This window comes from Punica granatum, chromosome 6 (genome assembly GCF_007655135.1).
Source record: "Punica granatum isolate Tunisia-2019 chromosome 6, ASM765513v2, whole genome shotgun sequence".
Lineage (NCBI taxonomy): Eukaryota > Viridiplantae > Streptophyta > Magnoliopsida > Myrtales > Lythraceae > Punica > Punica granatum.
Genome location: NC_045132.1, coordinates 14135851 through 14151204, shown reverse-complemented (window position 1 = coordinate 14151204; position 15354 = coordinate 14135851). Strand labels below are relative to the sequence as shown.

Here is a 15354-nt window from a genome sequence, read left to right as displayed (position 1 = left end):
ATAATCTATTGCACTTAGTATTATATAAATAAGAATTATAATTTAATTTTTACGCCTAATACTAAGAAAGTACCTGCCAAACTGATTAGGGAGCATCAATAATGTTCATATCAACACCATGTGTATAAATCATTTCATCAAGTAGCTCTAAAAATTGACAGTGCTCGGTTTGAGAAACCAGGAATATATTTCTTTTAAGCACTCTACCCCATGCCTTTCTCTGATGAGTTTAAATATTTTATGATCCATCGATTTCCAATCGGATTAATAGCTGGAGGAATGCGAAAGATTATTTTTCACTCTCTTGGACATAAGTTGCATTTAAAATACCCATTTTGTTCAATACTTCTTCTTATCATACTCAAAATCTAATATCTTTTCTCATTTGTAGAATAATCAATTAAGGCAACCCTTGAAGAGGGAAATATGGCAACGGTTGATAATTACAATTGAAGAGATAAATTCAACAACAATCGAAGAGGAAAATCTGGAATCAATTCCTCGGCATTCAATTTGTATTTATTTCTTTCCATTCTTCAATCTTGATGAAGATTTCCACCTTGCATATTATATTAAATTTGTATTTATTTCTTCCCATTGAAACGAAGGGGGAAGACGAAAAGGGGAAGAACATGTGTCAGAAAGGGACAAACTTTAACTAACAGAGAGAGAGAGAGAGAGAGAGAGAGCTCCATAGCATTCCACGTCTCCTTATCTCTTCTCTTCTTCTCGTTTAGCCAACGGAGGGACAGAGACCCATTTGTAGTCGTCAAGTTCTTTCTTTTACTGTGAAAAATCTTCAATGGCGGCCACTCTCTCCCTCCCCAACAATCACTCTCTGCCCTCTCTCCTCTCCCCAAAAACCCCATCTTCCCAAGCGCCACCATCATCCCTGTTGATCCCCAGATCCTTGCATTCCCAGTTTCATGGCATCCGGCTGTCCACTCCCACCTCTCTGCCCCTGGCGTCTTCTTCCTCTGCCAAAAGCTGCATCTTTGCCAAGGTACATTGAGCGAATTTCATGGGTGTGAAATGTATTGCGTAATGTGCTTCCCTTAAACACATATGACTCGCAGGTGAACAAAGGGCGGGTGCCGCCGTCCTTCACGCTGAAAAACCAGGACGGGAAGCCTGTGAGCCTGTCGAAGTTCAAGGGGAAGCCTGTGGTTGTCTACTTTTACCCTGCAGATGAGACCCCCGGCTGCACCAAACAGGTGTAACTCACAAGTATTGATGCATTTTTCGCTAAATTTACGTGATGTTCCGGGGAATCGCAGTGTATCGGTGTTCGCCATTTTGGTTGATTGCTTGAACTAAAATAGAAGACAAAATAGAAGGACATAAAGATAATGTCTATTGTATAGCCTCACTTCCTCATGATGCTTCGAGGAGGTAGCACGTGTGTGCTGGTTAGCTTCATGGCGTTATATCGATTGCAATGCAAATGCTATTGTGAATCTTATGTATTTCTCTTGGACGCTTTGCTCGAACAGTTTTAAAAATGAGATGCAGTATATAGGCGGTCCAAGTGAGTAATACTATGCTTTTATTCTCTGCAGAAATTATGAATGTAAACGTAAATAAGCATAGACAAGAACGGTTTCAGTTTCTTTGTGATACCAATATATCCCATGATATGTTATGCGATGAACTAGGATTGTAAAATACCATGGCGGAGTTTCAAGAGACATTAAGGTAGGATTTGCCTCATTGATTTCGAAGCTTGTTTGACCTCTGCTTCAGATGTCCAATTGGCTTTGCCATTTCCTGTGTGGTCGCATGACTGTATTCTTTAATGTCTCATGCACCCCGTGGATTAATAAAGGCATATTGAAAAATTGGTTTTCCATTTCAGGCATGTGCTTTCAGAGATTCTTATGAGAAGTTCAAGAAAGCCGGAGCTGAGGTGGTTGGAATAAGTGGGGATGACCCATCTTCACACCAGGTGAGCATTCCCGTACTCAAAACTTAAGCTTGAAACTCGGTCCATCACCATTTTTCCATGCTTTAGATTATCCTAGCAATCTCAGCTCAGTTTGATTTCCTTTAAGTACTATGAAATGAGGCCAAACTCATACTAATGTGAAGCTCAATGTTTCCCTAAACAACATGCTCAAACCTGAGTTAAGCTCAAGCTTACAAGTAGTTGTTCAGTTGAGATCTAAGTACATATTAACAATGAGTTTGAGTCACTTGAGTCATTAATGACGCAAAGAACATATCTTTTCAATTTTAGGACTGTCGCTACAGAGATCAATAACTTGGCTCTTAGTCTCATACTCTAATTAAGCAGACTTATCTTTTATGATTCCTACCAATTATATTATATGTTTCAAAAGATTAAAAGTTGCCAATTAAACCGGTGCAGGCTTTTGCAAAGAAGTACAGACTCCCATTTACATTACTGAGTGACGAGGGCAACAAGGTGAGGAAAGAGTGGGGCGTGCCAGCAGATCTCTTTGGAGCATTGCCAGGAAGACAGACGTATGTCCTTGACAAGAATGGGGTGGTCCAGCTAATCTACAACAACCAGTTCCAACCAGAGAAGCACATCAATGAGACGTTGAAGCTCCTGCAAAGCCTCTAAATTTGATCCCATTTAATTCATGTACTTCTTGTATTTATTCATATCATATCACGACGAAGTCGCTAGACTTTATATGTATCTAGTTTCAATTAGCTTTAAATACTCACTTTTGGAACCTCTCACCTCTCATCATGAGAAATGTGATCGGATTCGCATACTATTTATCCTTACTAATGCAAAGTTCAATTTTTGAAGTTGAATCTTCCATTGAAATGTTTATCAATTTAATGCCACGTCTAACGAGTTTCGACGTATTGAAACTTGAGGTGTCGTTAGGTGACTCCATCATGGTTTTTTGTTGGGATGCATTCCGCAAGGACATTTGGTTGTAATCAAATGCTTCCACTTATAGATTGCTCCCGCCACCCAACTCCTCGGCTATCTGTGTCATTGTGGTTGATGCTGAAAGTCGAGACACAGTGCCTCTTTTAGAACCTTGTCGTCCCCTCCACGACTTTGATCTTAGCTGTCTGCTCAAGCATCCTATCCATGCTTGGGAGCTTGAACTTCTTGCCCAGCAGCCAAGGTAGCCCCTTGCTCCAAAGCACAGAGGAATAGATGTTCGAGGTGCTCTCCACATAGCCGCAAAAGCCATGTTCTGTATGTATAAATGGATGGCCAGTTCCCCTGCTCGGGATTGATCATCTTAGTACGAAATTAGCCGCTACAGCAGCTTTTCTCGTGCTACTTTGATCCCAAGTTATAAAATGGAACACATTGTATGTTCTTACTTCAGTTTGATGAGTCAAGTGCAACTGTATTAGGCCATCTTATTGGGTGGCAGCTCCATGAAAGCTCCTAAAAGGCTTTGGCAGTGTCATCTTGAGCTACTTCGCCCATCACAGCCAACCGAGAACAGGGTTATAGTAATTAGTAACAGGACTGACTCAGCACGCCCCTTGGAGTGACAAACCAAAAGGAAAGTGAACATGATTAACCTGAAGGAGAGACACCTATCCAATGTGTTCGCATGTGATGCATTGATCAGTAAGTTAACCATAAAGTTCGAGAAGGGGGTTTAGTATAATGATGCAAGTTCTTGATTTTGATCTTCAGACGTACTGGGCAGAAGGATGCTCTTATACCATCCAATAATAGAAACAAACGGTATGTAGAAAAGGGAGACCCCTAACAGTTTAGTCATCCAATTATTCAATAATCACCGCTTGACTACCTAAATTTTCAAAAATAAAAATTTGATCCCCTAATTTCAATTCCGTCTAACAGTTTAGTCCTAACATCAAGTCCTTGAACGGGAAGATGATGTGGAAGCTGAGTTGGATCAAACGGTGTCAAATTTATGCCATGTCCTTACCGAAACAAAGTTGTTTTGCTTCTTGCACACCCTTGAACAAAAATGACATTGTGCCGTCCTCTCCCCACCCCCCAACGCAAAAACGTCATCGTTTGGCAACCTTCAGTCCCGAAGAACAAAAAATGATGTCGACTTCGTCCTTCCCTCAGTCTTCTTACAAGCGAAACCGGAATCGAATCCCAAATCCCAAATTCCATTCGAAACCCTAATCCCCAAATTTTGAAATTCCTCCAATCCAATCGAAAACTCTAAGCCCCAAATTCCCCAATCGAATCCCAAATCGTCCAATCGAACCGTAAACCCTAATCACCAAATCCTAAAATCCTCCAACTATTTGCGATCTCAATTTAGAGCACCATGAGTTGCAACTCTCAATCACAATGGAGCTGTTGTAATCACCGTCGGTTGCGTGAGGATTCAGCCGTCTACCCCAAGAGCATGAGAACGAGCAGTTTGAGCATGTCCAATGACGAAGATGATGGGTTTTGTGCTTGCGGGCGAAAAAAGAGCAGTCAGAACAGTAACATGGATGCAGACATCTATTGTCACTGTGGGCGAAGATCTCTGAGGATGACTTCGAACACCAAATGCAATCCTGGAATGACATTTTATAAGTGCCCATAGTGGAGAAATAAAAAGTCTGGTTCCTATAAAACAGACTTTTGTTCCTCCCTTGTGGGTACCTATAAAACGCCCTTCCAGGATTGCATTTGGTGTTCGAAGTCATCCTCAGAGATCTTCGCCCATAGTGACAATAGATGTCTTCATCCATGTTACTGTTCTGACTGCTCTTTCTTCACCCGCAAGCACAAAACTCATCATCTTCATCATTGGACATGCTCAAACTGCTCGTTCTCATGCTCTTGGGGTAGACGGCTGAATCCTCACGCAACCGACGGTGATTACAACAGCTCCACCGTGATTGAGAGTTGCAACTCATGGTGCTCCAAATTGGGATCACAATCAGTTGGAGGATTTCGGGAATTTAGTTATTAGGGTTTACGGTTCGATTGGACGATTTTGGGAATTTGGGGATTAGGGTTTTAGGTTCGATTGGACGATTTTGGGATTCGATTGGAGAATCTAGGGCTTAGGGTTTTTGATTGAATTGGAGGAATTTCAGAATTGGGGATTAGGGTTTCGAATGGAATTTGAGATTTGATTCTGGCTTCACTCGTAAGAAGATTAAGCGAAGGACGAAGCTAACGTCGTTTTTCGTTCTTCGGGATTGAACATTACCAAACGACGACGTTTTTGCACCTGGGGGGAGGAGAGGACGGCACGGCGTTGTTTTTGTTCAAAGGTGTGCAAGAAGCAAAATGACTTTGTTTCGGTAAGAAAATGGCATAAATTTGACGTCGTTTGATCATACTCAGCTTCCACGTCATCTTTCCGTTCAAGGACTTGACATTATGACCAAACTGTTAATCAGAATTGAAATTGGGAGATCAAATTCCTGTTTTTGAAAATTCAGGAAGTCAAGCGATGACTACTGAATAATTGGAGGACTAAATTGTTAGTTGTATCTAAAAAAGGTTTGACACTTTAAACTCAAGATGTGACATCTCTGTTTGATTTGTGAGTTATATTTTTAAAATTTTAACTCTAAATTTAACTTTACTCACTAAACAACAAAAATCAACAACACAATTATTACTTTTTTCATTTTCTTCAATTTAATTTTTAATAATAAATTTTATCAACTATTCATTACTTTTTCACATTTTTTCTCATAATTCAACAACACAATCATTACAAATCAATTAAAATTAAAACTCAACTATATTTAACTCTAAGACCAAACACACCATTTTGGACGAATAAACTTTCACCGTATTTGGCATTTTTTTTTATCAAAAAGCATCCGGCATATTTTTCTTGGACCCGTTCATGCACTTATATACTGATTTGGAAGAGGTTTAAAATAATATTGAATGAAAACTAATTTTTTCTGTATATTATTGTCCCCTATAATTTTCCAAGCCCAACAATAGTCTGGAAATATCTTTTTGGCATCTCATTGTGAAGATCAGGATCTGGAAGCCACTTCAGTGCTGATGGGGACCCTTTTGCCGGTTTCAAAATCGGGATCTCAAAACTCACAATGGTTTATTCAACTAGTTCGACGTTTATTCCCCTTAAACAACGTTTTAGATTCGAGCCTTGTAAATGTGAAAAAAGATTTTTAATTGTAAAAGTTTTACCCCTTAATGGGCCGACCCAGTTCAAATTGAATATCAGGATATATACCGAAAAAGAAAAAATCGGGATCTCAAAATTTTCTTGCAACTCCAATTTACTGCAGTCCCTCTTATACATATTTTCTAATTTATTTACATTTCTTGGGGTCGCGTGGTATTTGATGATTTTCCACAGCACTGTCCCTTTCCTTGTCGGCTCGGATCAGATCCCGTCCCTCCTTGAAGCCGGCTGCTCAACTAAATCGATTGCCGCTATGTCACCTCTTCCTCCATCACCAATCGTAGCTTCTTCTCATTTCGACAAATTTTGACTCCGGTATGATATACAATAGCAATCAGAATAAGAAGCCCTATGAGGAGATGAACCAGACTACCTTGGTTCGCTCTTCTTTGTTCTTCCGTTATAAAATCAATTTTCATTATATTTAGGAAGAATATCTACAAATATTCTCGGCCAGCTTTATGAGGAACATTTTATCTAATAATAAAAGAAAATTTTCTAAATAATAAAGAAATTTTTAAAACCCATATATATATATATGGTAAAGATAAAACCTATAATTAAAACCTAGGTTATTTCGCTCTAAGTAAGAGTAAGCTAAAAAATTTTAATTTTTTAAGACTTAAGAAAATTACTGGGACAAAGTAAACTAGTTCAATATTTCCGAAGGGGCATCTGTATTTTTTTTTCCTAACGCGGCAAAACTTTCATTCCAAACTGGCTTTCTAGCTGGCGATCCCTCTTATTTAAAAATATTTTTTGACTGCATTACATATTTAGACGTGATGAGTTCATATGAAATTAACTGTTTAAAGGAAGTGGTCCTCTTGACCATTCATAAAATTAAGTTGCACAGTTGCAACTGATCATAAATAGACAAAAGAGATTCATCAAGTTTTTTTCTTTTTTACTTAGCATATATGCTAATTGATATGCACACCCAGAAAGGTAATAGAACTTTATTTTTGGGAAAAAAGGGAAAAAAAAAAAAGAAAAAAAAAAGAAGAGGAAACCGTCCTTAATTCCTGTCATTTTTTACTGTGTCTTAGATTCTTTTGATTAAAAATTCACCCATAATAATTTGACAATTCATATTTTTGGTCGTGTATCTTCTCATCGACGCTCGATCTCATCTGTGAATGAACTGGATCCGGTACGCTATTAGATCGATGAAACGCACTGATCAATCAAATAAAAAATAATTTAATTACTTTTAAAAAATAAACAATAAAGAAACACAGTACAATGTCGTCTTCTGTTCATCTCCTCCAATCTAACAAAAACAATTGAGGGCAACATATAATCTCTAAGAATCCGTCGACGATTGTCACCCCTCAAGGCTGCCTGCCCTTCCGGGCTCTACCTCTAGCTCCGAGCCCAACTCTTCCCCTTCGGCCCTTCCTCCCCCTTCCCTCCCGGCTCTACCCCTATCCATATACTCAATTTCTATGAATCTTTATTTACTAATAACCATATGCTCGATTTCATTTATTTGTGATAACGTAACATTGGAGGCAGTCTTACTAAATTTATCGAGATTTGAGGTTCAACCTTCTAATTGACTTGAATGATTATGGTTTACGAAGAAATGCAATTCACCTGTTATTTATGTGGAAGGTGGGCCTTTGATTAGAGTAATAAACAAATTTCTACGTGATGTTTTCTTTGTTTCGTCAAAATTTTGGCCCTGTCGTAACGATGACTCTGTAGCTAACAGGGATAGAGGCAGACCCGGGAGGAAAGGGGGAGGAAGGGGAGGTGTCGGGTTCGAAGCTGGAGGCAGAGCCGAGAAGGGTGGCAGCCTCGGGGCAGTGACGATCGTCGATGGATTCTTCGAGATTGTATGTTATCTTCTATTGTTTTTTGTTCGGTTGCAAAAGATGAACAGAAGATGCCGTTGTAGCTTGTTTCTTCATTGCTTTTTTTTAAAAGTAATTAAATTAGTTTTTATTTGATTGACCAGTGCAATTCGTCGATTTAATTGCAAATCGGATCCAGTTTGTTCACGGACGAGATCGCGTGTCAACGAGAAGATGCATGGCCAAAAATATGAATTGTCAAATTATGAGGGGTAAATCTTAAACCAAAAGAATCTAAAATGCGTATGCGATCAAGATCTTAAGTAATGAGATCTAACGGCCAAAGATAAAACAACCGTTATAATTATTTTTGGGTACCAATCGCCGTCACTGTGCATAAACGAAAGACATTGTATGCGTGAACTAGATCAATCAGCCATATTTTTTATTTTTCTTTTGCATTTGCTATATAAATAGTAATTTGTAAACATCTACATAAAACGTAATATAGCTATGGACTTTGTCAAAAGCCGTACTGCTCTCTTGAAGAGGAACCTAAATAGCCTCAAGTAGTAAATAGAGTAGAACGAAGAGGAACCTAAATAGTTGCCTTCCGGCTTTCTTGAAGAGGAACCTAAATAGCTTCAAGTTGCAAATATAACGAAGCAATAAGGCAACAAATGTTATGGATTTTAGGAAACATAAATTTCGAATACAAAACAGAGCGCAGAGCTTCATAATAATCCAAAGGAAATCTAACAGTAAGATTGACTCGAAATTCCAACTATCGAATCAATCCAAAACTATTGATCTACATAGCTGACATCACAAAGAGAAGAAACATTAAAAAACAAAAAAGAATATAATCAATTCAGGAAAAAATCCACATATAACAGCTTGCCAACTCGGGGAAAAAAAATCAACTGTATATATCGAAAAATAACATTCATGATAACTTCCTCCAAATCGTCTTTCATTCCATCTATTACTCCCCGCTTGAGCCTATTCCACCCAAAAATTATGCATTCAATGGACAACTCTTCAATGAGCAACAATAGGAATAGCATAAATTAAAAAAACAAAATAAAACAAAATAAAGAAAGATATAGAATGGTTCCTATCGAAGAACGTAGAACTGAAGAATATTCATTATTTGTCTTTTCTAATTTTATCCCTTTGGCTGGAGGCAGTAAACCTTGGCATCGAAAATTGGAAGATAGACTTTCATAGAGAGAGATGGCTTAAATATTGTAGAACTCTTATACATCTTTTTCCTCGAACTTAGTAGGGTTTTTTTGCTCAAATTACTCATGATTTACGTGTTTTGTCAAATTTATCGTATGTTTTTTTTGTCAAATATATTTTATGGTTTACATTTTGCTCGAAATCTATCCCGCCTTTTTTGTTGTCCGTTAATGAAACGTTAGTAGGCTCCAAATCTATTCCATGGTTTCAATTTTTTTCCCAAATATATCTTATGGTTTTAATTATTTCCTCAAAACTATCCCATGATTTTATTTTTTTCTCAAATCTATTCCGGATAAAAGGGGTTACTATAGCAAAACTGTTAGACATTGATGGAGATATAACGGCGGAATAGATTTGAAGTAAAATATAAATCATGGGATATAACTGATAAAAAAAAGTATATGATAGATTTGACAAAACGCGTAAATCATGGGACATTTGGTGTAAAAACCCCAACTTAGTAAAGGGTGCAATTTTTTTTCCAACAGTACATAGCTGGGAGTATGGGATTATAGTAAAGGGTGCATATTTTTTAGGTGAAAATTGGAAGATAGACTATCACAGAGGAATAGAGATTGAACCTGTAGGCTGGGGCAAGGCAAGTGCCCCACTTTCCATAGGAGAATAGGCTGATTTATCCGCTTCGCATGCATCAACGGTCTTGGCAGCATTGGCACTCAGCGGACCAGAGGACTGAAGCTCAGGCTCCTGCGATTCAACCTCGGGCTCAGGCTCCTTGTCCATAGACCGACTCTCAACGGGCAAATCGGCATTCAAACACTACTCCGCCTGATAAGCCTGAGGATCAAAATTCAATCAATCAAACCGGAGAAGCAGACATCACAAATATGACAAATCTTGTGCATTTCTTATTTACAATCTGAAATTTTTTTTGTTGGAATTCCTTAATATGAAACACTGGAGTTTTATTCATTGTCAAATCCAAACTTTTCAATGACTAGAGTTTTTCACTTAGAAATTCCAAATTTTTTATGGAATAGACAAATAAAAGAATGGAGATTTTTTGAATCGTGTTGTACAGTTGAATTATCAATATAGTCAAATATATTGCAAAATCTGTATAGCTAGAAACTGGAAGAGCTTTACAATGGTCCCAAAGTAAAGTGCAAATAGTGGGCACACCTTCACCTTCCTGCATGGATTACAAACAAGAAATTAAAGAGCTTCCATTATAGATTGATTGGCCAGTCTGCCTTCCTTTTTTTTTTTTCTTTTCCCTTTCATGCTTTGATTAATAAACGTTACTTTCACTATTACTTTTATACATATGGTCATAAGTTGTTAATAAAATTCAATTTTTTTTCCTCGTTTTAGTACTAACTTTGCCTGCTTTGGGAAATCTGACAACATACATGAATTAAGCTTCTAGCCAAAGAAATAAAAGGTATTGCTTTTGCATATCCCCTTTCTCTCATTATGAAATTATATACTTAAAAAATTACCTGTCAATAGTTTCATCGCCCACAGTTACTAGAACGTTGATTTCATGATTTTTTTCCAATTATAAAGGGGCTCTATGTTTAATAAGTGATAGGAAATAGGAAATAAAGGAACACGAGCAGTTTCGCTGCGAGAATTGAATAACCCCCGACATTTCTTCATTCGGAGTAAAAGGTAATGGGACCTCCTTTCTCTGATTTCATATTTAATTTGTTACTTTTAGGTCCAATTTAGTACGCGAAAATGAAATTGAATGTTTATTTCTTCACTTCATTTTCTTATTATTGTCTCTTATGTAAGTCGGAAAGAGCATTTCGTCATTATCATTTTTTTCCTTCATTTAGTTAGAATGAGTATTCCCTCATAAAAGAAAAGAGAATGATCATTCCCTCATTTCATGTTATACGTTGTGACTATCATATATGTTCTTTTAACTTCTATATATATATATATATATATATATATCTAAGAATGTATATAACATGATATCTTGATAAATAAGTCTAATTATATAATTATATTCCTTCATTTTGTAATGGTCATTAAAGAAAATAATATTTTTCACTCAATACCATTACATTTCCCTATATATATAATCCATTCATTTCCATTTCATTACATTACTGTGTACTAAATGGGACCTCGGACTAATATATTCCTCTTGGTGAAAATGTGAAGTTTTCCTTCTCTCCCTATGTATACATTGCATTGCATGATTTAATGTTGCACCAGCAATTCCGTGTGCTAGCAGTAGCATCACATTGACAAGAATTGTTAACACACACCCACACACATATATATATATGAGTAATCTATATAATTTCTTTCCAAGTTATATTCCTTTTCGAAATTAACAGATATGAAACGGTGCACGTCTACATTGTATATATATATATATATATAATTAAGTGCACGTCTCACATTGTTCACCCGAGAAAAGGTGTACGTGTAACACCGTACGGAGCATGGTGCTAGTTAAGGTAGATTAAATTTCTCCCATCCCGCCGAATCACCTGTCCTAGTAACACGATGAATGCCCGGGTCAGTTGACATCTTATGTGTCTATTTCTTCTCGTGATTCATCGCAAGTTTCAGATATTTCGTTTCTGTCCTAGTCAGTGCTTCAATCAGTGGGGAAAAAAAACCTTATAAAAGTCAAAAAAAATCAAAATAGCCCCACTGAACGACTTTCAAATTTTTATAATCTCATCAAAGCAGGGTGCAGTGTAGTAGCGCACATTCTCGCCTATTGACTTAGAGATCGTAAATTTGATACCTAGTGGGATTATCCGTGCATTTTTATTAGTTATTTATGATTTTTCTTTCATTGTACTAGACTTGGACCTCTCTTATAACCGAAAAAAAAATTATAATTTCTCACGTGTCCACATGAAAAGATGAAATAAAATAAATATCTTGCCCAAAAATAAATTAAAGCAAATTATAAAAGCAAATCTTTTTTTTTTCGGTGCAAAAATAAAAGCAAATCTCACTAGTGTTTATATATGGGGAATTACTTAAGCAATAGGCTTATAGCAGGTATATATATATATATGTATATGCCTATCATGCATTTTCAGCATCCCTGCTTGTTCATTCAGAACGGCACTAAACTCCTATAAACCAACCAAAATAGATTTTCATCGACTGTCAGATTTCTCTATCTCCTCCTTTTGATCTTATTTAGAAGCGATCGAGGATGAAGAAGGTTGGAGCTTCTCGGTTCATGAAACCGCTAATCACGACCATGCTAGCCTCCATGACGAAAGCTAAAGCTTGTGCCTCCGCAATCAAACTTCTCTTCTCGATGCTCCGAAGCAAGAAGCAGCTTCTTGTTATCACTGGCTCTATCCCCCGCAAGCTTGTCCCACCGCAGGGACAGGAAGAACAAACGTCTAAAGACTACATCCTCTTTCAGGCTGACCAAGGAGGGCCACGACTTCGGTTCCGTAACTGGTGGCTGGGCTTGGGCAAGGCCTGGGCTGCAAAGGACGACAAGGAGGACGGTGCTGATGATGATGATTGTGACAAAGATGGGATTTTTCAGGTTCCCGACTTGACGCATTCGATGTTCAATATTGGCCTGGAATGCGCTGAGCTGGACGAGGAGGAGGAGGGTATTATCAATGGAGGGTCCGTGGTGGAACTGGTCAGGAGCTCACGAGAGGAATTGGGGCAGGAGTTCCAACTGGAGGACGAGATCGATCGGGTCGCAGACATGTTCATCCGGAGGTTCCATCTTCAGCAGCGGATGCAAAGGCAGCTGTCTTTGAAAAGCAAGAAGGTGTCCGGTTAACCTTTTTAATTAGAATTGTCTTGGGACAATTAATTAACTTTATCATAGATATGTTGTCGATCTAGTGTGGCTACAAATTTGAAAAGCAACAACCCTATAGGGATACCAAGTTAAAATTAGTTCATGTATTGCACACTATCTCCTTATTCTTCCCTTCTTTTGATAATAATTTCATGATCATATGCAAACATGCAACTTGGCGATGGCGTGGCTCGACAAAAGATATGACTCTACTAGTCTTTTGCGTATTGGTGATCTATAGGACATCCAAATCGTTTTTTAGTATCTCAGAGCAATCGGTAAGAATATTTTGCAGTCCTCTCATTTGGACAATTTCCCGTCTAATAGATAATGATAGTGGGGCAATATCAAACATCAAAGCCCGGATCGACATTACAGATATTTGCTAAAGGAATATGCAAAATCAAAGATCAAAATCTAGTTGGTCGCTATACATATTTGCTAGAGAAATATGTATGTGAAAAGGTCTAAGGTGCAATGGTTCTTTTCTTTTTTTGGTCATGCAAAAGTTTAGAAAGTAACTTTATAATTAAGGAATTGCACGTATTTTGAGAAATTAATTAAGGTAATTTACTTAAATTCTTAATAATTGCTTATATTTAAAGTAAATAATACGAATTTTGGTAAATCTTTAATTACATTATTAGTTACTTATACGACTTTTGAAAAAATATTTTTACTTAAACTTTTTTTTTTTTGGTTCGGTGGAGAAGGATGCAAAAGCTTTACATTTGCATAAAGTTTTAGTAAAATATTAAAGTGCATCATGGCATCACTTTTAAGAAATACATGATAGAATTTCACAGAATATGTAAGTCATGATGCTTATTTGGTTCTCGAGCCAGGCCAATTATAGCAAATAGATACTTAGTCATCTCACCGCGCATTGCGTAAGATTATTCATGAAAAATATTTTATTACATGATTAGACCTTTAAAAATACTAATCAGTTTACTATTGTAAAATTAAGTTTTCAATAATTTTCAAATTGACCATAAAATGAAATAAGTAAAATTAATTTTAATCAAAATTAAGTACTTTATTTACATAAATAAGTACTTTAGTTACATAAATAAGTACTTTATTAACTCAAAAAAAGAATCATTTGTATATTCTATTGATGATATTAACATAATCAAATTAATAAAATTATTTTAATCAAAATTAAGGTAATTAGTTTATATTACAACATAAATTTAAACTGACAAGACTGAAATTTATACGTCAAAAGTTATAAGGTTAATCTTGATTTGCTGCAAGAAGTTTGGACCAATCTAAACTTAGGCCCTTTAGTTTCGGTTTGCATAAATATGAAAAAATAGTTGTACGTAAATAAGTAATAATTTTTTCAAAAGTGTGAAAAATAGGTTTAATGTAAATAAGTACTTTACATAAATTTAAACTCTTCGTTGCATAAGAAATAAACTATTTTTAGAAGTAATAAGCATAAGATATTGTCGCTCTCTGCTCGATCTGTTGTTGATGCTACGAGAGTTACAGTTAGCATAGCCTAATTAAAGAACCTTTAACTAATCTACCTCTATTTATATATGTATGTATATATTAAATAATTGGAACTACTCTCACGAGTCTTCTATTCGTGCAATGAACTACCACGTAAATATTATTGTGCAAGGAGGAGCTGCCACATAAGCATTGACTATCTCTTATTAAATACATTCTTGCTTCCTTTTAATCATCTTTTACTATCTTATTCCTTGTAGGTAAAACAATACAATAAAGAGTTAAGAACTTGATACATGGTACCATCTTATTAATTTTAGGATGACACATGGCATAGCCTCATTTAACCTACTTTCTTGTTTCGCTATTATATATTATATATAGATATTGTCATGTAACATATTAAACAATACATGGTTCTTAATTATATGAAAACATATGCTCGTCAATGTAGTTTCATATTAAAGAAAGCATCAATGAAACTGATAAGATACGACGAAAATATCTGCTAATAGTACCTATTCAACTATTGAATATAATAATCCAAGTGCAAAATCTTCAAACGTAGTTTTTCTTTTTCTTGGGTGGAAAAGATCTTCACGACTTATTGATATTATGGAAATTAGAAAAGCTTTAAAGCCCCATAATAAGTTGCAATCGGGCATTTCTTCATGCAGGCATTATAGAAAGAGAAAAAGAGTTTCCAATTAACATCATCTTCAGATTAGCTTTCTTTTTTTTAATAATATAATAAAAATTAATGGATCTAATAAGAGATATGAGAAGAAAATAAAAAATAACTCGTATGAGAAGTCTCATTCCATTAGCGTAAAGCAACTCCAAAATATTAACACCTTTCGATTACATAGGCAAACGTCACTGCCAAACTGTCTCCTCTGTTCGGTTCAACATCATGGATCCATGCTTTTGCAAGCTTTCGTTTGCTTGCTTTTTTTTTTCC

The 15354-nt window shown here is 36.4% G+C and overlaps 2 protein-coding genes across 2 annotated transcripts; both read left to right on the top strand.

Annotated features, from left to right (window-relative positions):
- Positions 1 to 717: 717 nt before the first annotated feature.
- On the top strand, positions 718 to 2787 carry LOC116209901 (peroxiredoxin Q, chloroplastic). The gene is made up of 4 exons (XM_031543652.1): positions 718 to 1003; positions 1077 to 1214; positions 1856 to 1945; positions 2369 to 2787. The coding sequence occupies exons 1-4, from the start codon at positions 803 to 805 to the stop codon at positions 2585 to 2587; spliced, it is 648 nt and encodes a 215-aa protein (XP_031399512.1). The 5' UTR covers positions 718 to 802; the 3' UTR covers positions 2588 to 2787.
- A 9357-nt stretch (positions 2788 to 12144) lies between these two features.
- On the top strand, positions 12145 to 13111 carry LOC116210056. Its single transcript, XM_031543857.1, has one exon. It carries the CDS (start codon positions 12312 to 12314, stop codon positions 12906 to 12908), a length of 597 nt encoding a protein of 198 aa, XP_031399717.1. The 5' UTR covers positions 12145 to 12311; the 3' UTR covers positions 12909 to 13111.
- Positions 13112 to 15354: the final 2243 nt, after the last annotated feature.